Source organism: Chiloscyllium punctatum, chromosome 7 (assembly GCF_047496795.1).
Source record: "Chiloscyllium punctatum isolate Juve2018m chromosome 7, sChiPun1.3, whole genome shotgun sequence".
In the NCBI taxonomy this organism is placed as follows: Eukaryota; Metazoa; Chordata; class Chondrichthyes; order Orectolobiformes; family Hemiscylliidae; genus Chiloscyllium; species Chiloscyllium punctatum.
Window position 1 is genome coordinate 109,103,482 of NC_092745.1, and position 26,835 is coordinate 109,130,316.

Sequence of the window (26,835 nt, forward strand, 5' to 3'; positions counted from 1 at the left end):
CTGAGGTGGGGGGTAACTCACTGCCTGGGTGTGGAAAGGATGCTGATGGGGGCATTTGGCATCTAATTGCCAGTGGAGGGGGCAAATGGTATTGAGTGTCAGGGGTAATTATCTGCCAGGGGTTTGAGTAACTGCATTGAGAGATCATGGGGTAATTCATTACCGCAAGGGGGTGGGTTCAGTGGTAATTCATTACCCAGGGTAGGGGGTGGGTGCAGTTTGGGGATTAACTCATTCCCCAGGAGGGTCAGGCACTAACTCACTTCCTGTACAGGGGAGAGTCTGGAGTAATTCACTGCTGGTGGTGAGGGCAAGGGGGGTGGGAATGAAAAGGGGTAACTACCTGCCTTGGTGGGGTTAAGGAGGAGAAAGTGAGGACTGCAGATGCTGGAGATCAGAGTCGAGAATGTGATGCTGAAAAAGCACAGCACTTCAAGCAGCATCCAAAGAACAGGAGAATCGACATTTTGGGCATAAGCCCTTCATCAGGAATGAGGCTTGTGGGCCGGGACTGAGAGGTAAATGGGAGGGTAGCTGAGAAAGCAATAGGTGGATGAAGGTGAGGGGAAAGTGATAGGAGTGACGGACAGGTCCAGGGGGCGGTGCTGAGTTGCAGGTTTGGGACAGGGATAATGTGGTGGGAGGGGAAATGTGGAAGCTGGTTGCAGGATCCCAAGGCAGAATATGAGGCGTTCTTCCTCCAGTCATCGGGAGGCAAGGGTTTGGCGGTGGAGGAGGCCCAGGACCTGCATCTCCTTAATGGAATGGGAGGGGGAGTTGAAGTGTTCAGCCATGGGGCAGTGTGTTTGGTGGGTGCGGGTGTCCCAGAGATGTTCTCTGAAACAATCCGCAAGAAGGCGTCCTGAATCCCCAGTGTAAAGGAGAGCACACTGGGTGCAACAGACACAGTAGATGACATTGGTAGAGGTACAGGTAAATAAACACTGGGGAGGTTAAGGGGTAACTCTCTGCCCTAGCTGGAGTCACGGGGTAAATCACTACCCGAGGGGTGGGCTAGGGGTAACTCTTTGTGGCTGGGAATGGGACTGGGGACTAACTACCTGCCCAGGAAAGCTAAGGGGGTAACTCACTGCATGAAGTAGGATCATAGGATAAATCACTGCCTCAGGCTGAGGGTAACATTACCCCAGGTAGGGTGGGAGGTAATTCACCACCTCAGGGGCCAGGGTGAATGAAGCTCTCCTCCCTCATACTCAGTTGCTGAGTTGTTCTTGTGGAGGGCCAGTATGAAAAGGATTGGCCAACTGTTTCTGAGAAGCAGGCATGAATTGGTTCAGTGTTTCTCATGTTCCCTCAGTCGTTGTCTTGTGAAATCCAATTGCTCAATCATCGGCGACAAGAATGAAGGATTTCTTTACACGCAAATAATTTCACAAATATTTCCTGTCTTTCTTAAGGTAATAGGTATTTTTACATGACGTGAAATTACCACAGAAGAGAACTATTTGAAGAGCGGTAGTGACAACATCATCACAGGATTTGTCTGCATTTTCTGATTGGAACCAGAAACTTGTGGTTCAGCATTGCTGTGGAAACTTTTCCAAATGTGCAATAAGATAAATAATCACTGATGCTGAAATAATCTACTCTCGAGATGGCTGCAGTTAATAAAATCAACATTAATTTCACAGCTAAAGCATAGTTGGAGAGATTTTTTTAAATGTAAAAATTCAGCAGAAATCATTTTTACATTGGAGCCAGAGACAGCAAGAAAGGAGGAGATAAACAGGCAACCTCTGTGAATGATTCTGCAGGGATTGTTCACTCCTGGAAATCCTGGTCCACTCCTCCTCCACTCACAACTGCCCCCTATACCCACATAGCCCCTTCACATCCGGTTACAAAAACTGCAGCACTGGGCCTTTACATCCTCCTCACTGTCCAAGGCCCCAGGCATGCCCTGCAAGATGAAGCAGTGATTTAAGGCAGTTCATTTAGTTTCGTCTACCGTACTCCCTACTCACAGTGGGGAGACAATGTAGAGTGGGTGACTGCTGCGTGAAACACCTCTGCTCTATCCAAAAAAAATGACCTTGAGCTTCCAGTTGCTTACCACTTCAATACCTCACCGTGTTCCCTGGCCAACATTTCTGTTGCTGGCTGGCTACAGCAAAGGTCAATACAAATGGAGAAACAACACCTCACCTTCCACCTCAATACCTTACAGGGCTCAACACTGAGTTTAACAATTTCAGAACATGAACATTTTTCTCTATGTTTCTTACCAATCTCAACACCCCCAGGTCCTATTCTGTAGAGGCTGTTCCCACACTGCCAACCCATTTTCAACTATTCACACTTTCCTTTAACACCCAGTCACCTTTTGTTTTCTCTCTTTGGCACCATCTCCATCAATTCAACTCACCTCTTTCCCCCAACAATCTTATCCAGTATCATCAGGCTAAATGCCACCATTTCCTGGCTGCTTTCAATCCAGATGAAGGGTCACTGGACCCAAAGCACTAACTCTGATTTTCTCTTTTTTGGATATGAGCCAAGTGCTGGAAAATGAGATTAGAGTAGTTAGATGGTTGTTTTTGACTGGCGAAAGCACAATGAGCTGAAAGGCCTTTACTGTGCTGGTGACATCTATGACACTCCACAGATGCTGCCAGCTGAGTTTCTCAAGCATTTTCTGTTCTTGTTTTTTTCCAGTCTTGCTCTCATGGCTAACCACAATCACATTATTATTTGTGATTCCTTCTGATGTTTTGTTGCACCAGCGGTGACCTTTTTACTGCCACCTACTGACTCTGGAAGGAAATCAAATTTCATATTTGTTCTGGTCAATGAATGCAGTATTTCAATGTTTTCAACATGTGAACTTCACTGCTTCAAATGCAGTTGACAGAATCCTTGACCACATTTTTGGCCCCTTTTCCACTAAGGTTGTGAATTTCATGACAGATAAAAGATGCAGGGAAAAAGTGAGGAACTGCAGATGCTGGAGATCAGAGTCAAAAAGTGTGGCGCTGGAAAAGCACAGCCGGTCAGGCAGTATCTGAGGAGCAGAAGAGTCAAGTTTAAGCTCTTCAACAGCAACGTGGGGGAGTTGGGGGCCATGGGAACTGAGAGATAAATGGGAGGTGGTGCAGCTGGGGGGACGGTAGTGAGGAATGCAATAGGTGGATGAAGGTGGGGGATGATGTTGATAGATTGGAGTGGATAGGTGGGAAGGAAGATGGACAGGTAGGACAGTTCAAGAGGGTGGTGCTGAGTTGGAGGGTTGGATCTGGGATAAGGTGGGGGAGTTGGGATGAGGAAACTGGTGAAATCGACATTGATTCTGTGTGGTTGAAGGGTCCCAATGCGGAAGATAACTGGAGGAAGAACACATCATCTTCTGCATTGGTACCCTCCAATCCCACAGAATCAATGTTGATTTCACAAGTTTCTTCATGTCCATTCCCCTCACCTTATCCAAGATCCAACCCTCTTGAACTGTCCTACCTGCCCATCTTCCTTCCCAACTATCTGCTCCATCCTCCACTCCGACCTATCACCATCACCTCCCCACCTTCATCCACCCATCACATTCCTAGCTATCTTTCCCCCAGCCCCCCACCCATTTACCTCTCAGCCACCTTGCCCCCCCCCCCCCCCACAACATTCCTGATGAAGGGCATATGCTTGGAATGTCAACACTCCTGCTCCTCGGATGCTGCCTGACCAGATAAAGGATACAGTCAAATTAGAATCTGATGCAACTTCCTCTTTATTTGTAATGCTTTAGTTCTCAGTAAGTACACAATAATTCATTATCTAACTGTTTGACTAGAATCTAGGTACAAGCTGTGCATGATGAGTGGCCAGGTCAATTCTAACAAGTGGTGTGAGTTCTAAAAGTTATTAAATACCATATGCTATCAAGAGTGGTCACCTGAAAAAATAGCACATCCAGGACAGGTCAGTGGAATAATACTTCCAGGTCCCATGCCCCACACTCTGACTTGCTCTGCAGGAAAGGAAATTTTAGCACACCACCAATTTGATTTAATCCCAGCCACCATTCAAGGAATGCAGTACTCTGACTCCCAGGCTGCAGTGTCTGACCCTGATAAGCTACAGCACAACAATAGGTTAAACAGATATGTCATAAAGTCATGGAGATATGCAGCATGGAAACAGACCTTTCAGTCCAACCCGTCCATGCCGACCAGATATCCCAACACAATCTAGTCCCACCTGCCAGTACCCGGCCCATATCCCTCCAAACCCTTCCTATTCATATACCCATCAAATGCCTCTTTAATGTTGCAATTGTACCAGTCTCCACCACTTCCTGTGGCAGCTCATTCCATACATGTACCATCCTCTGCATGAAAAAGTTGCCCCTTAAGTCTCTTTTATATCTTTCACCTCTCACCCTAAACCTATGCCCTCTAGTTCTGGACTCCCCGACCCCAGGGAAAAGAGTTTGCCTATTTATCCTATCCATGCCCCTCATAATTTTGTAAACCTCTATAAGGTCACCCCTCAGCCTCTGACACTCCAGGGAAAACAGCCCCAGCCTGTTCAGCCTCTCCCTACAACTCAAATCCTCCAACCCTGGCAACTTTCTTGTAAATTTTTTCTGAACCCTTTCAAGTTTCACAACATCTTTCCGATATGAAGGAGATCAGAATTGCATGCAAGCCAATGTCCTGTACAGCCGCAACATGACCTCCCAACTCCTGTACTCAATATTCTGACAATAAAGGAAAGCATACCAAAGCCCCTTTTCACTATTATATCTACTTGCGACACCAATTTCCAGGAACTATGATCCTGCAATCCAAGGTCTCTTTGTTCAGCAACACTCTTGAGGACCTTACCATTAAGATTGCTTTCCCAAAATGCAGCGCCTCGCATTTATCTGAATTAAACTCCATCTGCCACTTCTCATCCCATTGGCCCATTGGTCCAGATCCTGTTGTAATCTGAGGTAACCCTCTTCGCTGTCCACTACACCTCCAATTTTGGTGTCATCTGCAAACTTACTAACTGTACCTCTTATGCTCGCATCCAAATAATTTATGTAAATGACAAAAAGTAGTGGACCCAGCACCGATCCTTGTGGTACTCCACTGGTCACAGGCTTCCAGTCTGAAAAACAACCCTCCATCACTAGCCTCTGTCTTCTATCTTTGAGCCAGTCCTGTATCCAAATGGCTAGTTCTCCCTGTATTCCATGAGACCTAACCTTGCTAATCTGTCTCCCATGGGGAACCTTGTCGAATGCCTTACTGAAGTCCATATAGATCACATCTATTGCTCTGCCCTCATCAATCCTCTTTGTTACTTCTTCAAAAAACTCAATCATGTTTGGGAGAAATGATTTCCCCCACACAAAGCTATGTTGATTATCCCGAATCAGTCCTTGCCTTTCCAAATACATGTACATCCTGTCCCTCAGGATTCCCTCAGTGGTTAGCACTGCTGCCTCATAGCACCAGAGACCTGGGTTCAATTCCTGCCTCAGGCGACTGACTGTGTGGAGTTTGCACATTCTCCCCGTGTCTGCGTGGGTTTCCTCCGGGTGCTCCGGTTTCCTCCCACAGTCCAAAGATGTGCAGGTCAGGTGAATTGGCCATGCTAAATTGCCCGTAGTGTGAGGTAAGGGGTAGATGTAGGGGTATGGGTGGGTTGCGCTTCGGCGGGGCGGTGTGGACTTGTTGGGCCGAAGTGCCTGTTTCCACACTGTAAGTAATCTAATCTAATCTAATCTAATTCCCTCCAACAACTTGCCCACCACCGAGGTCAGGCTCACTGGTCTATCGTTCCCTGGCTTGTCTTTACCGTCCTTCTTAAACAGTGGCACCATGTTTGCCAACCTCCAGTCTTCCAGCACCTCACCTGTGACTATCGATGATACAAATATCTCAGCAAGAGGCCCAGCAACCACTTCTCTGCCTTCCCACAGAGTTCTCGGGTACACCTGATCAGGTCCTGGGGATCTATCCACCTTTACCCTTTTCAAGACATCCAGCACTTCCTCCCCTGTAATCTGGACACTTTGCAAGATGTCACCATCTATTTCCTTACAGTCTATATCTTCCATATCCTTTTCCACAGTAAATACTGATGCAAAATATTCATTTAGTATCTCCTCCATCTTCTGTGGCTCCACACAAAGGCCTCCTTGCTGATCTTTGAGGGGCCCTATTCTCTCCCTAGTTACCCTTTTGTCGTTAATATATTTGTAAAAACCCTTTGGATTCTCCTTAATTCTGTTTGCCAAAGCTATCTCATGTCCCCTTTTTGCCCTCCTGATTTCCCTCTTAAGTATACTCCTACTTCCTTTATACTCTTCTAAGGATTCACTCGATCTATCCTGTCTGTACCTGACATATGCTTCCTTCTTTGGGACTTGTTGGTCTGAAGGGCTTGTTTCCATACTGTAGGGAATCTAATCATTTATATGACTGGTCTAGTTGAATTCTGGTCAATGGTAACTCCCAGGATGTTGAGAGGGTAGGGAATTTCAGTAATGACATTGACAATCATTGATTTCCTCTTTAAAATGGTCACTGCTTAGCATCTTGCTACTTTGTAAATAAACATATTCTTATTCATTACGTTAGGATAACACATGTCAACATCTAACTGGAATTTCATAAGAAGGTCTAGTATTCAAATTCCTTGTACCTCACTTCTTCACTTCCACCAGTGGTCACTGCTCTTACTACCATTCACACTTTCTTTCCTGGAAAAGTCTTCTCGCAATCTCTCTACCTTTCCGTTGCACTTCCACTTTCAAACATCTCCTGAAAACTCTTCCCCAGTGGCTCACATCATCCTTTTCTTTATTTAGCCTTCTAATTGGCACTCAGTTCTTTCTCCACCTTGTTAAATAATTTTAAATATCCTCTATGAGGACTTTGTTTTAGAGCACTTCAAAATGTTGAAGTAAATAAATGCAAAATCACTTGAGAGAATAATGTGTTTTATCAAAACTTTGATTTAAAATACATTTTATATACACAGTTTGCTATTAAGGAGTAAAAACAATTATTTTGATAAGTTAAGAATCATAAGTTTACTATTAACAATTTTTAAAAAAACAAAGTAGTTGGAATCAAACACTAAAGTACATTGTGATCTCAATGGCACTGGTATTTGTGTACAAAATATTCTTGATTTATTTCAAGTGCTGAAACACTCAGGCTTTTGCATTCAGTTTATTTTTGTGTCTGATCATCAATAAAGAAGTTTTGAATGGTGAGTAACAATGTATCTTCTGCTTATTCTATTTGATAATCATGTCAAAGAGCCCTTTTCCTCAAAAAGACAGACAGCTGGCACTATTGAAAGTACATGTGGACATTAGATAAACAAGAGCTTGTATGCTTCAATTTAACTTTCACTCAGCAGACATTATGGTCAAGGTTCAGATGTGTTTAACGGCCGACTAGAAAAGTGGTGAGAGTCAAGTTAAGGTGAGGCATTTAAGAGAACATTAGATGATTATGTTATTCGAAACAATTTTTAGAATTATGAGGAAAAGGCAGGAAAATGGCATTGAGGCACAGTGTTCATTCAGAGAGTTGATGCAGAGATGAAGAGCTGAATGGACTCCTTCTCCACTGTATTAGTTCTGTGATTCTGTCTCAATAACTCATCCACAAATTTCCCTGATGTTGCCACACAATTTTTGGCAAACTATTAAACACTAAATAAAAATAATCGCAATATAATAATTACTTCTAATTAATTGCTACCATTTCAATGAGCGGGAGAATTTATAATACCATACATATGATGTATGGGTTTTATGGAATGATGGCTATACTTAATGATTTAATAAAATATTTCCCTGGTCTTTTGATGCAATGATTCATTAGAGAATTTAGGAAATAATTATGTTTGACAATCAAATATTAGCTCTTGTGCAAATTTGGAACTGTGTTGTATTCATGTTATATTTCTTTTGTTCTGAGAGATGTACAGTTAGGACGTAGCTCATGCTCAAGGCTTGTTGCGATATAGTGATGTTGCACCAATTATATTAATATATATGTATATCCATGTTAATAATGATGACGTTAACATATATCCATTGTAGTCTTGCTTCCAAATGCCATTTTAAATCTGTCCGATTCCCACGAGAAGAGCTATCAGAAATGCCAAGTTTCCACATAGGTACACAATCAGTAGGATCACGTCGAGTTCCACCTGTAAAGAATGGCAAAAATCATCACTAATGTAAAGTTTCAGCAACTTTTGACTAATACTGAATGCATTTTTAATTTTAAAAAATGCATTCAGTTCAATTTTTAATGTAGCCATTTAGTTGGTGGATATTATAAACCAGCATTCCCAATAAGAGCTAAAGCTCAACAAATCTTATCACATTCAAGTTCTGTCTCATTAACTCTCCTTGCTGACATGCTGATTCATTGTCAAACAGCCAGGAATGTTCCAGGTTCAAACCTCAACAAAAACCACTTTAGTTGAGGCGCGAATTGGGGTTGCTGCAAGTGGTCTGACTACTTTTGCATCAAAGAGGAGAAAACAGGCTAGGGTTTTCACTCCAAATGACTATCCAACCAATCCCTCTTGAAGTGTGATTGCAAAAACAAACATGAAAGAGTGGAATAAAATTTTTAAAAACTGCAGATGCTGGAAACGTTTTTAAACGCAGAGAATGCTGGAGAAACTCAGCAGATCTGACAGCACTCTGAAGAGTCACTGGTCTCAAAATGTCAACACCTCCTTTCTCCATAGATATTGCCATGCCTGCTGAGTTTCTCCAGCATTCTCTGTTTTTATTACAAGCAAGATTTTGTTCCTATATGGTACTGACACATGGTTAAAAAAAGCTTGTTAAGACTTCAGGAGTCAGATGGAGAACTGTGAATTAGGCACATTATTCAATACAATCACAGATTGATAGGGTGAGGGGGAAGTGTCCCACAAGTACTTCAGACTGAGATGTGATCTTTTAGAGGTTTTTAATATCATGAGGGACATGGATACGGTAAATAGACAAGGTCTTTTCCCTAGGGTGAGGGGGGGGGTCCAGAACTAGGAAGCATATGTTTAGGGTGAGAGGGGAAAAGTTTAAAAGAGACCTAAGGGGGCAACTTCTTCACACAAAGCATAGTGTGTATGGAATGAGCTGCCAGAAGGAGTGGTGAAGGCTGGTACAATTCAACATTTAAAAGGCACCTGAATGGGTATATGAATAGGAAAGGTTTAGAGGGGTATGGGCCAAATGCAGGCAAATGGGACTAGATGAAGTTAAAATAGCTGGTCAGCATGGACAAGTTGGACTAAAGGGTCTATTTCCATAATGTAAATCTCTAAGAATTGACTGTACATGTGTAACCAATTGCCGGTTCATTATTTATCTATTTTACTCAAACTAAGACTTTCAATGCTGGAATTGTGCCAGCCTTCACCACTTCCTTTGGCAGTTCATATACACACACACCCTCTTTTGTGTGAAAAACTTGTCCCTTAGATCCGTTTTAAATCTTTCCCCTCTCACCTTTAACCTATGCCCTCTAGTTTCAACACCCCTACATTGGGGAAAAGACAAGGAGAAAGTGAGGACTGCAGATGCTGGAGATCAGAGTCAAAGAGTGTGTTGCTGGAAAAGCACAGCCAGTCAGGCAGCAACCAAGGAGCAGGAGAATCAATGTTTCAGGCATAAGACCTTCAACAAGAATGAGGCTTGCGGGCCAAGGGGGCTGAGAGATAAATAGGAGAGGGTGGGGCTGGAGGAGAAGGTAGCTGGGAATGCAATAGGTAAAGGTGGATGAAAGTCATAGGTTGGAGAGGAGGGTGGATCAGATATGTGGGAAGGAAGATATACAAGTAGGACTGGGGAAAATACCTTGACTATTCACCTTATCCATGCCCCTCATGATTTTATAAACTTCTATAAGGTCACCCCCTCAGCCTCCTAACATTTCAGGAAAAATAGCATCAGCCTATTCAACCTCTCCTTATAGCTCAAACCCTCCAACTCTAGCAACATTCTTGTAACTCTTTTCTGAACCCTTTCAAGTTCCACAACAATTGAAGTCAGTATTCCAAAAATAGCCTAACCAGTGTCCTGTATAGCTAAAACTGACTTGTGTGACAAGTGGAAAATATGCATTCGCAGCAGATTGCTGTGGCAGAATAAGGAGAGCTTCACTTCAAATCAAAGTTCGATGCCTGAAATGTTCATCAGGTCTAGCAACATCTTTGGTGAGAGAAACACAGTCAATGCTTTCAATCAAATATTTTTTGAAGAAGTAACAAAGAGGATTGATGAGGGCAGAGTGGTAGTTGTGATCTATATGGACTTCAGTAAGGCATTCGACAAGATTCCATATGGCAGACTGGTTAGCAAGGTTAGATCTCATGGAATACAGGGAGAGCTAGCCATTTGGATACAGAATTGGCTCAAAGATAGAAGTCAGAGAGTGGTGGTGGAGGGTTGTTTTTCAGGCTGGAGGCCTGTGACGAGAGGAGTGCCACAAGGATCAGTGCTGGATCCACTACGTTTAGTCATTTATATAAATGATTTGGATATAAGCTTAAGAGGTATAGTTAGTAAGTTTGCAGATGACACCAACATTAGAGGTGTAGTGGACAGCGAAGAAGGTTACCTCGGATTATAATGAGATCTTGATCAGATGAGCCATGGGCTAAGGAGTGACATATGGAGTTTAATTTAGGTAGATGCAAGGTGCTGCACTTTGGGAAAGCAAATCTTAGCAGAACTTATAAATTGAATGGCGAGGTCCTAGGGAGTGTTGCTGAACAAAGAGACCTTGGAGTGCAGGTTCATAGTTCCTTGAAAGTGGAGTCACAGGTAGATAGGATAGTGAAGAAGGCATTTGGTATGCTCTCCTTTATTGGTCAGAGTATTGAGTACAGGAGTTGGGAGGTCATGTTGTGGCTGTACAGGACATTGGTTAGGCCCCTTTTGGAATATTGTATGCAATTCTTGTCTCCTTCCTATCGGAAGAATGTTGTGAAACTTGAAAGGGTTCAGAAAAGATTTACAAGGATGATGCCAGGGTTGGAGGATTTGACCTATAGGGAGAGGTTGAATAGGCTAGGGCTGTTTTCTCTGGCGTGTTGGAGACTGACGGGTGACCTTATAGAGGTTTATAAAATCATGAGGGGCATGGATAGGGTAAATAGACAAGGTCTTTTCTGTGGGGTGGGCGAGTCCAGAACTAGAGGGGAAAGAGTCCAGAGCTTTAGGGTGAGAGGGGAAAGACATAAAAGAGACCTAAGGGGCAACATTTTCATGCAGAGGGTGGTGCATGTGTGGAATGGGTTGTCAGAGGAAATGGTGAAGGCTGGTACAATTGCTACATTTAAAAGGCATCTGGATGGGTATATGAATAGGAAGGGTTTGGAGGGATATGGGCCGAGTACTGGCAGGTTGGGATATCTGGTCAGCATGGACAAGTTGGACCGAAGGGTCTGTTTCCATGCTGTAAATCTCTGACTCTATGACTTCTTCAGGACTGAAGAATCGTATTCTAGGAGAACAGTTAGGTTAGACTCTAAGAATTCACTTTGCTTGTCTCTCCAGAGCTGCTGAGATTTTCCAGTGGTTTGAATTTTTTTCAGATTTCCAGAACCTGAAGTATTTTGCTTTTTGGATGCTGATTCACAGCCAGCTAAAGAACGTTTCAGTTAAATGAACCTGTATCATCTTGGCTCCCTCTTACTTCCATCAGAACATTGGATGTGCAAGCTTTGATTCAAGGCTTGAATATGTAAATGTAGCCTGACACACCCATGTAATGCTGATAAAATGCTGAATCATCAGAGATTTCCTTAGGATGAGACTTTCTCAGAAGACTCCATCAGATGAATGTAAAATAGCCAATGGGATATGTTGAAAATGAACATCAAAGATCTTCTGTTTCAACATTTATCCCTCAACCAATATGATCAAAACAAGAAAGGTAGCCAATACTTCATTGCTGCTTGTGGTAGGTTACTGTGCAAAAGTTGACTATTACATTTAGCTGCATAATAATAATAAATTTTGCACCCAAATGATTGCAAGTGAATTGCTTCTGAGAAATTCTTGGAAGTTGAGGCACAGGACATCAATAAATCTTAAGCTTCTGTTAGTCATTTTTTGGGTGATAGAAGTTTGGAATGTACTGTTGAAGGAGGCATAGCAAGGTTTATAGCATTTTCTGTTTTCATCCCTTGATAATTATGTTCCAAACTGAATTATAGAGAGCAGAGGCTCAGTCTCATATTATATGACAACCTTTTCATCACAGAAACCAATCAATGAACTTTCAATATTCTGTTCCAGTGGTATGTTTATGCTTGCTAGGTTATTGAGAGAGAAGTAAGAGCGCATGTATCCCCAACCCCCAACACAATTGTACCAAGGCTTCTTTGTACTTTTACTCCCCTTGCAACAAAAGAACAACATGCAACTTGCCCTCTTAATTGCCTAAATTCTTAATTGTACCTGCAAACTAAATGTCTCTTTTTGTTACATAAGTGCTCCCAAGACTCTCTGAACATCGACATTTAAAAATAGTATGTCTTAAATGTTCTGCTTTTATGGTCTAACTAGTGAGGTGAATAAGATCACATTTCCCAAGGTGACAATCCATCGGTCACTTTGTTGTTATCTCAAAGAAATATAAACTGGTTCATTATACCCACATCACAGCTTACAGTTGCACTTAGCTCTTTATGATCAGCAACTTTGATGCATTACACTAAATTGTTTTGTCTACATCATTAAAAGGTCTGTCACATTTGCTTGGGTAATAACCATGGCTACACTTCAAAATTAATAATTGCTGTGAGTTGCTTCTGAGACACCTTGGATATTGCACAAACTACAACACTAATGAAAATTCTTTGTTTTATCTATCCCTCAGTTTCTTAAGATTGAAAGAAAAACGATTGAGCAAGCTACCAGAGGATAACTGTCACTTGTGGGGCTAGATACCAGTAAGAGGTCAACACCTTGTAAAGCGCAGCAAGAGAAGTGAAGAGAACAAAATTGAAAAGAGAGAACTTCACATTCTTCTGCTAATGGTTCCAATATTTTGTACCAACATGGTTGATATTGGGGGTACAAGTCTTTGAATTCTATATGCAATAATTATTTATTTCCCTTTACAAAAATGAATATTTCAATGCAGATGAGAAACATGTTTCTACACCATTTTGTTACTCTTGAATATTACTGATATTAAGAACATAAGAAATAGGGGTGGGAATAGACTGTATAACCTTTTAAGGTGCTTTGCCATTCAATATAATGGAAGTTAATATTTTGCTTCAATTCTACATTCCTGCTTCCTCATCATCTCCTTAGATTCCCTGAAGGTTGAAAAGTCTACACATCTGGACTTGAATATACTTAGTGATGAGGCAAATACAACCTCTTAGGGTAGAGATTCTCAAGATTCATAAGCCTGCCAGTAAATAAAAACCCTACTTGTCACTGTCCTAAGTAACCAACCCTTTATCCTGAGACTGTGTTGACGTGTTCTAGACTACCTCTCAGTGGCCACCCTGTCAAATTCCTTCGGAATGTTGTATGGTTCATTAGATCACCTCTAATTTTTCTAAACTTCAAGAATACAATCCCAGTTTACAGTATCATCTTACTGGAACCTTCTCATCCTAGAAACCAAACTAACAAACTTCCACTGTGTCATCTACAAAGCAAGAATATCCTACCTTAAACCAAAACAAATCAAGGTATTCCAGCTATGGTTTCAACAAAATCCTGAGCAAGAATTCCTTGCTTCTGCGTTCCAATCCCTTTCATGAAAAGGCAAATAAATGGTTGTGGTTACTTCTAGTAACTGACCATGTGTATCGAGTACGGTTTACAATCATTTATACAAGCTAAATGCAAGGAGAGTGTATTCTAGAATTCGATCTAAGGAATACAGAAAAAGGTAGTCTCTTTATCACCACATGATGACTTTTTCACCACATGGGCAACTTGTTATTCGAATTCAGTCTTAAGGAAATGGTGGTTTTGGTACAATTGCAACACTTAAAAGACATTTGGATAGATATGTGAATAGGGAAAGGTTTGTGGGGATATGGGCCAGGAGCAAGCAGGTGGGATGAGTTTAATTTGGGATTATGTTCACATAGGTTGGACTGAAGGGTCTGTTTCCATGCTGTATGACTCAACAACAGATGTCTCTTCTAGTTATGGGCTAATGTCATTAGTGTCTCCTTCATCCAGACAGGGAGGAGTTAGATTGGCACTGCTTTGTTCCCATTCCTTATCAATGCCTGTCACCTTCCAGATTCTAAATATCTTCTGAGTCTGAGGTCTCTCAGGAATGTTTTGTTTACATTAACAGATTCCTGCTGACACTAACATCTGGTTGCACAAGGGACTGCTCTTTGATTGTTTGTATAAAAATCTTTCACCCTTACAGCCTTATTCACTCTAACAAAAGAACAAAGAAAATCACAACACAGGAAGAGAACCTTCAGCCCTCCATGCCTGCACCAATCCAGATCCTCTATCTAAACCTGTCGCTTATTTTCTAAGGATCTGTATCCCTTTGCTCCCTACCTAGTCATGTATCTGTCCAGATACATTTAAATGATGCTATCATTCCTGGCCCTACCACCTGCGCTGGCAACGTGTTCCAGACACCCACCACCCTCTGTGTGAAGAACTTTCCACCCTAAATGTTTCCCCTTTCACTTTGAGCTCATAACCCCAGTAATTGAGTCCTCCACTCTGGGAAAAAGCTTATCCACCCTGTCTAAATCTCTCATGATTTTGTCGACCTCAATCAGGTTCCCCCTCAACCTCCATCTTTCCAATGAAAATAATTCTAATCTACTCAACCTCTCCTCATAGCTAGTATCCTTCATACCAGGCAACATCCTGGTGAACTTCATCTGCATCCTCTCCAAAGCATCCACATCCTCCACAGAACTGTACGCAATATTCCAGATGTGGCCAAATCAAAGCCTTATGCAACTGTAACATAACCTGCCAACTCTAGTACTCAATACCCATGTGATGAAAGAAAGCATGCCATAAGCCTTCTTGACCACTCTACTGACCTGCGTTGCCACTTTCAGGGAACAATGGAACTGAACACCCAGATCTCACTGTACATCAATTTTCCTCAGGACTTTTCCATTTTATGTATAGTTAGCTCTTGAATTGGATCTTCCAAAATGCATCACCTCGCATTTAACTGGATTGAACTCCATCTGCCATTCCTCTGCCCAACTCTCCAATCTATCTATATTCTCTGTATTCTCTGACAGTTCCCTTCATTATCTGCTACTCCAACAATCTTAGTACCATCTGCAAACTTGCTAGTAAGGCAGGCTACAAATCATTTATGGATATCACAAACAACAATGGTCCCAGCATTGATCCCTGTGGAACACCACTGGTCACAGGTCTCCATTTTGAGAAGCTCCCTTCCACTACCACTGTCTCCTGTTGCCCAATCAGTCCTCTATCCATCTAGCTAGAACACCCTGGACTCCATACAACTTCATCTTCTGCATCAACCTACCACGGAAACTTTATCAAACGTCTTACTAAAGTCCAGGTATGTGACATCTAAATTCCTTCTCTCAATCAACTTTGTCACCTCTTCAAATAATTCAGTTAGGTTTGTAAGACATGACCTTCCCTGCACAAAACCATGCTATCTATCACTAATAAGCCAATTTTCTTCCAAATGGGTATATATCCTATCCCTCAGTATCTTCTCCAGAAGCTTCCCTACTACTGACGTCAGACTCACAGATCTGTAATTACCTCGATTATCCCTGTTACCCTTCTTAAACAAGGGTACTATTTGGTTTCCTAATTTCTTGCTGTGCTCAAATGCTAAGTGGAGAATATAAGATCAGCCTTCAAAGCACATTGAACAGCAGGATTGAGGAGCTTCACCTCATTTACAAACCAGATGTGCTTGATGATGATTAACAGCTAGTTAAGACAGAATGTGGTTCACTCATCAGAACTACATTGGGGCTCTTGGGACACAGTGGTAACACCCTTACCTTTGAGTCAGGAGGCTTGAATTCAAGGACCAAGTGCTTCTGAGGTACATTATAACCTCACTGAACAGAATGAATAGATAATACGTGACTAGATTGTGTCAGAATGGCTCAATGGTAGGCCACTTATCTGAGTCAGAAGATTGCTGGTTCAATCATCAAGGCTTGGCTATGTAAACCTCTCTATCACTTGAAGCAATACTGATGAAATCCTGTATGCCAAGTGCACTTTCTTGAGAATTACTCTAAAATCAGAATCCTCAGCTGAATTTGAATACCTAATGGTATTATTTGAAGATAAATGGAGGTCTTCTGCTCTAATGTTAAAGCCTTAAAAAATATGAGCAATTTTATGACACGTCATCATGCAGAAGGTGACTGTAACATTTGGGTACATAATGATCAAGTTTCACTTCAAAAGTAATCACTGCCTGTCTTCCTCATCTCCTCCAGATGTTTAAGCAGAAAGGAACACAAAGAAAGTGTTACTCATCAACCTACCAAAGCATGTCTAGTATCAATGGGATTACTATCAAGTAAGAGGCCTACACCTTAATGAACACTGAGGAGACAAAGACCAAACATCCCTGGCTAATGACTCCAATAGTCCTTCCAATGTTTTTGGTCTTGGAATAAGGAACTTTAATTTAAAAATGACACAACAGCAGGTTATAGTCCAATGGGTTTATTTGGAAACTCTAGCTTTCGAAGTGCTGCTCCTTCATCAGGTTTGCTCCCCCCAACATCAAATATGTGGCAATGTTTACTTTTAAGATAAGTAATGTTACAATGTTGATAAGCCACAACATCCTTTACAATGGTGTTGCTTTCAATTATTATTGATCATATGAACATGGGAAGTAGAAGTAGGGACTACTATATGGCCCTCTGTGCTGCTCTGCCATCCAACACAAACGTTTGCATCAATCCACTTTCTCACTGTCTTCTCATTTCCTTTGAGTCCTTGAGTGATCAAAAATTTGTCCATTGATACCACGAATGCACTCAATGATTGAATATCCACAAGCTACTGTTAAGGAATACCAACTTCCAACATACAACCCTTTGCTCAAAGAAAGGCATTCCATTTCAGTACCAGATGATTGACTTTTCCTCCTGCAGCACTGATTTCTTGATTATCCATCTAGAGGAATCAATGGTTTAAATTTCTAAGCTGTCAAACCCAAATTCCTGATGAAGGGCTTATGCTCCTCAGATGCTGCCTGACCTGCTGCGCTTTTGCAGTGCCACACTTTTCGACTCTGATTTCTCCAGCACCTGCAGCCCACACTTTCTCCTCATTACAATGCAGGTTTATGCCATGAAGCATCATGAGACTGAACAAGCCAATATTCTGCATTTTCATAGATGCATTGGGTCTTTCAAATGGCAGTGGGATCTGGAGTGCAACATTTTCTTCCTTTATCTCTTTCCCTCTGCCATTGCCCCTTCTCATCATTAAAATGATGTGAATCAAAATATGATCCAGATTTATGGACAAATCACAATTCCAAATTGATAGCAAAGTTCCATCCAGTCATTAAAGTTAGTGCCACCATACTTCAACAAGACCTTCATAGGGTCTTTGAAGGATTTTCTTTGTCTTCCACTGGAATAATAGCCATTTAAGAGTTGAATTAAGAAAATCAGATCTTATGAGAGAGATGTTCCTCAACCATCTGGACTAGTCCAAAAAAGTTAACTTTGAAGGGCTTTTTCCCTTGATGGTTGTGAAACTGGTGTCAAGAGGGACACTGGTGTTTATTTGATAATGCTTCCATTGATTTTGAAGGATTCAGCACAGGCAACACTGATGGACTTTCTCCTCCAGATGATTAAGCAGAAAGGAACATAAAGATGGCTGAATAAGCCAAATTACCAAAGGATGACAATCATCAATGGGACTACCATCCAATAAAAAGCCAGTCACTTGAATAACAGATCAACATAAGCAAAGTGGAAAATATTGAGAAGATAAATTCCAAATTTCATCTACTATGACTCCTTCCATGTACTTGATATTGGAATAAAGAACCTTGAACTGTTAAATTTAATTTGCTCTTTGCACCTCCAACACCAAAGTAAATATGCTGCAATGTTCATATTTTAGATAAGCAATGTTTCAATAATGATTAGAGACAATCTCCTTTACCATGGCGTTGCTTTCAATTATTATTTATCATATGAACTTTCTAAGTAGAAGTAGGAACTACCATATGGCCCTCTGTGCTCCTCTGTCATCCAACACAGTCATAGTTGACCTTTTGTATCAATCCACTTTCTCACTTTTCATATCCCTCGATTCCTTGAGTAATCAAAATTTGTCCATTGAAACCATGAATACATTGAACGATTGAGTATCCACAAGCCTCTGTTAAGGAATTCCAAATTCCAACATATTTCTCTGCTCAAAGAAAGGTATCCCATTTCAGTCCCACATGATTGATTCTTTATCTTGCAGCACTGATCTCTTGACTCCCCATCTAAAAGTACCAACAGCTTAAATTTCTAAACTGTCAAATCTTATTACGATCTTGTGTGTTTCAATCAGATAATTTCTATTCCATGAATACAGACCAAATTTATTCTGCCTCTTATTCTTCCCAAGCTTTGGTGATCAAAACTGAGCCTGGTACTCTGGCTATGGTCTTACCAGAGTATTCACCACTGGCTGCCCCATTGATTTGTCTACTCAGAGTTGTAGGATTCTAAGACGAGGCATCATGAACAAGCCAATATTGTAGTTTTTCATAAATGTCTTTCAAATGGCAGTCAGATCTGGAGAATAGCATTTTCATCCTTTTTCTCTCTTTGCCATTGCCCCTTCTCATCATTAAAATATGATCCAGATTTATTGACAAATCACCATTCCAAATTGGTAGCAAAGTTCCATCCAGTCATTAAAGTTAATGCTACCATACTTCAACAAGACCTTCATAGGGTCTTTGAAGGATTTTCTTTGCCCTCCACTGGAATAATGGTCAGTTAAGAGTTGAGTTGAGAAAATCAGATCATGGGGGAGATGTTCCTCAGCCATCCAGACTGTGTGATGCATCCAAAAAGTTAATGTTGCAGGGGTTTTCCCTTCATTGTTGTGAAACAGGTGTCAAGGGGGACACTGGTATTAGTTTCATAATCCTTCCCTTGATTTTGGAGGATTCAGCAGAGGCAACACTGATGGGCTTTCTCTTCTCGTTGATTCAGCAGAAAGGAACATAAAGACACTTGAATGAGCCAAGCTACCAAAGGATGACTGTCATCAATGGGACCACCATCCAGTAATGAGCCAGAAACTTGAAAAACAGATCAATATAACCAACGTGGAAAATATCAAGAAGATAAAGCTCAAATGTCATTTGCTAATGACTCTAATAGTCCTTCCACATACTTGATATTGGAATAAAGAACCTTGAACTATTAGATTTAATTTGCTCTTTGCTCCTCCAACACAAAAGTGCTGCAATGTTCGTATTTAAGATAAGCAATGTTTCAGTACAGATTAGAGGCAATCTCGTTTACCATGGGGTTGCTTTCAATTATTATTGATCATGAGATGTTGAAGCACGAATTACTATATGGCCTTTTGAGGTGCTTTGTCATGCAGTATAACTAAGTTGTCTCAACTAACCTTCCTGTTCCCATTCTGTCACAATAAGCTTCCCAAGGTCAGTCTTGAACATCCTAAAAAGGATAAACACACCCTCTGGTGTGACAAATTCCAATGGTTCATAATACTTTGAGTAAGGAAACTTATTTTATCCTCAAATCTAAATGTTTGGATATCTTTTGGTTGTTTCCCATGTTCCAGATTTGCCAGACTCTCAAACCCCTTTAGAACCTTGCACAGGTCAATGAGATCACATCTCATCCTTCCAAACTCCAAGAGCAAAAGCCCAATTTACTCAATAGCTCTTTGAAGAACAATACTTTAATCATAGGAATCAGTAATCCTTCCCTGTACCTCCTCCCAGACCAAAATGTCCTCTTTTCAACTTGGACTGCAAAGCTGCATGCGAGACTTCAGATTTGATCTCAAAGTCCAATACAGTTGGCAAAACTTTCCTGTTTGCGTACATCCATACTCTTACATGAAAGACAAATGTGCCATTTGCTTCCTACTTGCTTGATGTACGTTCGAGACTAGTTTAGGTGCTATATGAGGTGATCCTCTGAATTACGTTGATGGGGTCAGATAATGGAAACTGTGCTTTGTTCTAACCTGAATATGCTGGATGCTGATTAATAACTGCCTAAAGAATAAACTGCTTTATTCATCAGATTTGCATCAGCCTGGCTTTGTGGTAGGACTCTCATCTGAGTCAGAAAATTGCAAGCTGAATGCCCCAAATTAAAGCTTCATTCAGAAAGTTAGTAAATCTTTGATGCAATACCAATAAGGTGTTGCAATGTTAATGATGTTGTCCCATGGATGTGTCTTAAAGAAAGGATTCCTTAGGAGATTCAATGTATCTGATGATCTTATTTGAAGATGAAGAGGTGAGGTCTTCTTTTTAACATTAATTCTATATCCAACATCATAAAATCAGATGATTATTCATTATTCCAGTGCTGCTTGTGGGTTCTTATTGTGTACTAGTTGTTTACTGTATTTAGCTGCACAGTGATAAAGTCTGCTGTTGTAAAGGGATCCCTTCCCATGAAATTCCCATGAAGATCTGGGGGAGGTGAGGAACGTCCCATCAGTACAAGTTATTTGTTCTTTCCAATGGTCTTTCAGGTTAGGAGTTGTAAGATAGTCATGATACAATGGACTAAGGAAGCTTCCAGAGTTTGTCTGGAAGCCATTGGACTATCCTCCATGAGGAGAGAGCATATTAAAAGGAGGGGAGCAGCAGAAGCAAAGAGGCAAATAAAAAACAAGTGCAAAGGAAAAACTCTACATTCATTAGCTAATGATTCTCCAAATACTTCCAATGTGCTTGATGTTGGAGAAGGAACCTTGAACTGTTAGATTTAATTTGCCCTTTGTTCGACTACTTGAAAATAAATGCATGGTAATGCCCATCCTTATGGTAATTAACGTTTCAACAGAGATAAGAGACAATTTTCTACAGCGTGGTGATGCTTTTGATTACTATATATCAGAAGAACATAGGATATAGGAGCTGGAGTAAATCATAGGCCTTCCTGAGCCTGACCTTCAATTCAACACAATCAGAGATTCTTCTGCTTCAACTCAAACCCGCTCCCTCTCTATATTCCTTGAAACCAAAATTTGCTCATATGAATCTTGAATGCAGTCAACTTCTGAACATGCATAAACATCTGGGATAAAGCAGTGCAAGTGATTCAGAAAAATCAGAGCAAAGAAATTTCTCCTCATCTCAGTCCTAAATAATCAACTCCTGATCATGACACCGTGCCTCTGTGTTCCAGACTTCCTAAGTAGGAGAAATCAGCTCAAGGATCTACTTCTATGTTTCACTTCTTATTTGTCTAAATTCCATAAATGCAAATCCAATTTACTTAGCCTCTCAGCAAAGGAAATCTCATCCAAGGTTCCAATTTAATGAAGTTTGGTTGCACTATCTCCAAGGTAAAGGTACTGTTCCTTAGATATTGAGACTAAAACTGAGCACAGGACTCCAGGTGTAGTTTTATCAATAGCCAAGAATTGACAACATGCATTGATTTTACAGCAACCAAAACTCTCTATTCTAGCTTTGATTGTACTCAAGGGAAGCACCTATTTCCTTCCTGCTTGCTGCACATGAATGCTAACTTAATCCTAGCACACGTACACTCGAACTCCCCCAGAACATCGGTATCCAAATGTGTAGAACATTTGAAAACAAAGCTTAAGTATTCTATTTATTGCGATGAATAACTTCACATTTTTCCGATCCAATTGTGTATTATACTCTGTCTGCCTGCTCACTTTTAACCTGTGTTTGCCTCAGGATACAAAAAGAGCAATGATTTGTGTAAAATGCCAGAGAATGATTGGCACCCATGGGATGATTCTAGAGTAAGAAGCCAACAGGGCTTCTTAATATGAGGGTCAATGGAAATGAAAATAATTGAAAAGGAAAGCAAACAAAACATAGCTAATGGTTCCAATAATCTTTCTACCATTAATGATGGTATGAGAAACTTTGAACTATTAGATTAATTCGTCCTTTGTTCTCTCAAATTAAAGTATATGAGCTGATTGCACACATTTAAGCCATGGTTCAGTGCAGATAAGAGGCAATTTCCTCTACTATGGTGTTGCTTTCAATCATTGTTGATCATAAAACCATTAGAAACAGATTGGACCTTATGGACTCATTAGACTTCTCCAAATATGATCATGGTTGATCTCCTTTCAAAACTCCAGTTTCATGCTCCTGCCCTATTACATTTGATTTCCCATAGATCAAAGTGCTATCTATACCAACCTTGAAGGTACTCAAGAAAAGTGTGACCACAACCCTTTGACATTGATCATTCTAAATATTCACACTGTGTGAAGAAATTTCTTCTTATCAAGTCTAAATTGTCATATATTTCTCCTGCCTCTGTGACCCCACATTCTAGATTTCTTAGTCAGGCGCACAACATGTGTCAGTGTCAATCTTGTCAAATCCCTTCAGAATATTGTATGTGTTAATCAAATCACCTTTTTAAGATGCTATAAACGTCCAAGTTTACTCAACCTCCTCTCACAAGGTAATGTTACATTTCAGGGACCAATCATGTGAACATCTTTCTAACGCTTCCAATACACATATGGCGCTCCTTACTCATTGAGTCCAGAACTGTGTAAAGCATTGCACATGTGAACCACCAAAAGCCTATGCAACTGCAGCAAGAATTCATTGTTCTAATATAAGATAAAGGTTAACATGCCATTAGATTTCTAATTTTTGGTCCTAAGTGCTAATTATATGTCAGCATACCCAAGGCTGTACAAATATCTGCATTTAAATGTTTCACACTTTGGAAAACTGCTATGCTTTTCTAAAGTGAATAAGGTCTGGCCTCCCCACGTTAGATTTGACCTGCCAACTTGCTGCCCACTGGGTTAACATGGCCATATCTCTATTTCTGCCTCACAACTGACATGCCTACTTACATTTTTAACATCAGAAAATGTGGACATATTATTCAAGTGTCTTTGTCTAACTCATGAAAACAAAAGTGGAATTTGCCTGGGTAGTGACCATGACAACACTTTACAAGTAATAATTCCTTCAGTGGCACCTTGGAAACCTATGAACTAATAAATTTTTGGGTTTCCAAATGTCCCTCAGGTGAGAAAATACAAAAGGTACGCATGGTGAATTGGAGATACCTGAGGTTGACGGTACCCATGGGATCAGATTCCAGAAAAAAAGTTAACTTCTTGAGAAGTGAAGCAAAAATTAAGAGAAAAGAATTGAGAAGGCTAAAAAGTCCACCTTCATCTTCTAATGCTTCCAGCAAGCTTCCCAACATTGATGTTGGTGTAAAACAAAATCTTGACTTCTTAGATCTAATTTGCCCTTTGTTCCACAATATTAAAATACATTTATTGATTGTATTATTTTAATTATATACATTCCAACTCATGGTTCAATAAGAGGGAGGAGGTAAAAAATAAGAAATAGGAGCAAGAATTGACCTCACGGTCTCCTGAGCCTGACTGATCTTCTTCTAAATCTTCACATTTCCATTGATTCCCCAGAGATCAAACAATCCATACCAGTTTTAAATATACTCAAGATCATTCATACATCCTGGAGTAGATTGTTCTAAAGATTCACAACTCTCTTAGTGAAGAAATTTCTACTCAGTTTGAGTCTGAGATTTATGTTCTAGATTCTCCAGCCACAGAAACAACCTCAATGTCTACCCTTTCAAATCCCATCAGATGCTTGCATGTTTCAATGAGATCACACCTCATTCTTCCAAACACCAGAGAGTTTCAGCTTTCCACTTCCTTGCAAAGTAGGACAACCTTCTCATCCCAGGAACCAAGTTATTGAAATTTTGCAGTACAAACAATATTGTTATACATGGAGTCCAAAAGTGATCAAAATATTTCAGGCTGGGTCTCACCAATATCCTATTCAATTGTAACAAGACTTTCTTGATCTTGTACTTCAGTCTTCTTGTAAGAAAGGATAACGTGCCATTTGCCTTCTGAATTGTTTGTTTGCCTACATGCTTAATTTTTGTGTTCCTCATCTAAGGGCAGCCGCATCTCTCTGAACATACCATCTAAAAGTTTCTCAACTTTTAAAAGGTGTCTGCTTTTCTACTTTTGCTACCAGAATGAATAATTTAATATCCTTTCACATGACATTGTACCAGTCATCTTACTCACTCACCTAGCAGCTTTCTGCCCAGCATTCTTTTGTCAGTATTGCTCTCAGGCTATTCATCCAAGTAACTAAAAAGCCTGTTACATTTGTCTGGAATTGGCAGTGATTGCTTGTGAATTCTTTTTCACATATCTTGGCAAGGTGAAAAGCATTACATCAATGTCAAAGTGAAACAGGATTGATATTGGAAATCTGAAATACATGAGCAGGTTAGATGTAGGGAATTTTGAAACAAATAATTCCATCTTCTAACTTGCAAAGCTAATCTATCATCTCCTAAGGCGCAATCAGGAGTGTGACGAAATATTTGTTTGGGTCAGACCAGTTCCAATGTCATACAAGAAACTTGACATTATCCAAAACAAAACAGCCTGCTTGATTGGCACTATATCCACCAACTTTAACCTCAGACACATATGATGTGGAGGTGCTGGTGTTGGCCTGGGGTGGACAACATCAAAAATCATATGACACCCAGTTATAGTCCAACAGGTTTATATGAAACAACAAACTTTTGGAGCCCCAGACACATAGTGGCAGCAATGTATATTACATGCAGGATATACCACAGCAACTCACCATTGCTCCTTCAATAACACCTTCCAAACCCACAAGCTTTCCCATCTACATTGAAAAGAACAGCAGCAGCATAGCAACACCACCACCTGCAAATTCCCCTCCGGGCCATACACCATCTTGCTTGAAACTATGTCCTTCACTATTGCTTGGTCAAAATCCTGTAACTCCCTCTTAACAGCACTGTGGATATACCTACAGCACATAGATTATAGCATTTCAAGAAGGAAGTTCACTATCATTTTCTCGAGGACAATTAGGGATGGAGAACGATCATTGGCCCTTCCTGGGAAGCCCACAATTCATCAAATTTTTTTGACAAGGTAGCCTTACTGACTCCTAAAAATGCATGAGAGAGGGTACAGAGGAGATTCACAGAATGTTGTCTGAGAGGGAAAATTTCAGTTAAGAGGAGATACTGGCTAGGTTGGATTTGTTTTCCCTGGAGCAGATGGGAATCTGATTAAGGTGTACAATATTATGAGAGACACAGATGGGTTAGATCATAACAATCTTTTCCCATGGCAGATGTAACTGAGACCAGACAGCATAGGTTTAAGATGAGGAGTAGGTCATTGAGAGGATATCTGAGGAAAAATGTTTTCACCCAGAGGATGGTATGCGCAGCCTGAGCGGGAGAAGGCAAGAACTCTCACTTCAATTAAGAAGCATCTGGATGAATATCTAGCATGCCAGGGATTTTAATCTGTAATCAAATACAAGTAAATGGGATTAATGTAGTTTGGCATTTGTTGGTTGCCATAGATACGATAGACCAAAGAACATTCCTGATGAAAGGCTTATGCCTGAAACTTTGACTCTCCTGCTCCTCAGATGCTGCCTGACCTGCTGTGCTATTCCAGTGCCCCACTTTTTGACTCTGATCTCCAGCATCTGCAGTCCTCACTATCTCCAAAGAATCATTGCCAACCCGTATGACTCAATAACTTTACTGAGCATAGTAGTACACTCCTATGCTGATTGTTATTCTGCATTACCAGATTTCTGAGACTTTTCCAATCTTAAAAATGCAAAACATTTATAAGTAGAAAATGATTAGTGAGCACAATACCTTTTTCTGGCATTTGATGTACAAAGCTGAAAAAAACAAGAAATGTAAAGGGCACGGTCAGTTACCATCATGTAACCTGTTTACCTAACAATGAGATTTATTAATCATCAATATGAAAAATCAATGCTGAACTGTTCCTTACCTTTTGCTTTGCAATAGCAGCATATACAAAACAGGACATAAGTCAGAACTTGCCATCCAACAAATCCTCCCAAGACCTTCACCATCCAAGAATTTTCTGGTCCTTTGATCAATAAGAACCCTAGAAACAGAGTTGCCACTGGAAGAGAGACAGTGATAGATCTGAGTAGGTTTAAAGGAAGCAGCTTTTTCTCAGCCTAAAACATGTTACATTTTCATTTGCAAATTATGAAAGAAAGGAAAAATTACATTCTAAAACAAATGTCAGGAATGTGGTTTCATTGGCTTCTGTAAACTATAACTGGTACTTATCCAAGTCTTCTCCTCATGTTCCTTTGATTTTATTGCTGTTACTCGGAAGAGTTTTATTTCTTTCTTACACAGAAATCCCAAAACTAATGAAATTACATTCTAAAGAATAGAATAAAAAGTATGCAAATATTTTTTATATCCCCATACAGAACGTCTTGTAATAAAGGCATTTCTCATTTATTTAAAATAAATATTCATACACTTAGATTCCTTAGCCTCAATATTTATGCAATATGAATGAATATCAACAAATTGTGTAAGGACTACCAGAATAATATAGCAAATGAAAAAAACCATTAAAAATATTTTGTTGCATACAATCACATACCTGCAAGGATTTTAATGACTAAAGCCATGTAGAAGTGAAAAACGTTAAAAATGCGTCGTCTGTAAAAATACAAATAGATGGTTAATCAT

The 26,835-nt window shown here is 40.4% G+C and overlaps 1 protein-coding gene across 2 annotated transcripts in view; it reads right to left on the reverse strand.

Moving 5' to 3' along the window:
* Window positions 1–6,929: 6,929 nt before the first annotated feature.
* Window positions 6,930–26,835, reverse strand: part of LOC140480033 (putative ferric-chelate reductase 1) — a 57,763-nt gene continuing 37,857 nt past the window's right edge. For both annotated transcript variants that reach the window (XM_072574571.1, XM_072574572.1), the window contains exons 13-16: window positions 26,747–26,805; window positions 26,108–26,245; window positions 25,966–25,991; window positions 6,930–8,175 (exon numbers count right to left, since the gene is read on the reverse strand). In XM_072574571.1, the coding sequence (XP_072430672.1) occupies window positions 8,086–8,175; window positions 25,966–25,991; window positions 26,108–26,245; window positions 26,747–26,805 (313 nt within the window). In that variant the 3' untranslated portion in view covers window positions 6,930–8,085. The remainder of the gene's footprint in view (window positions 8,176–25,965; window positions 25,992–26,107; window positions 26,246–26,746; window positions 26,806–26,835) is intronic.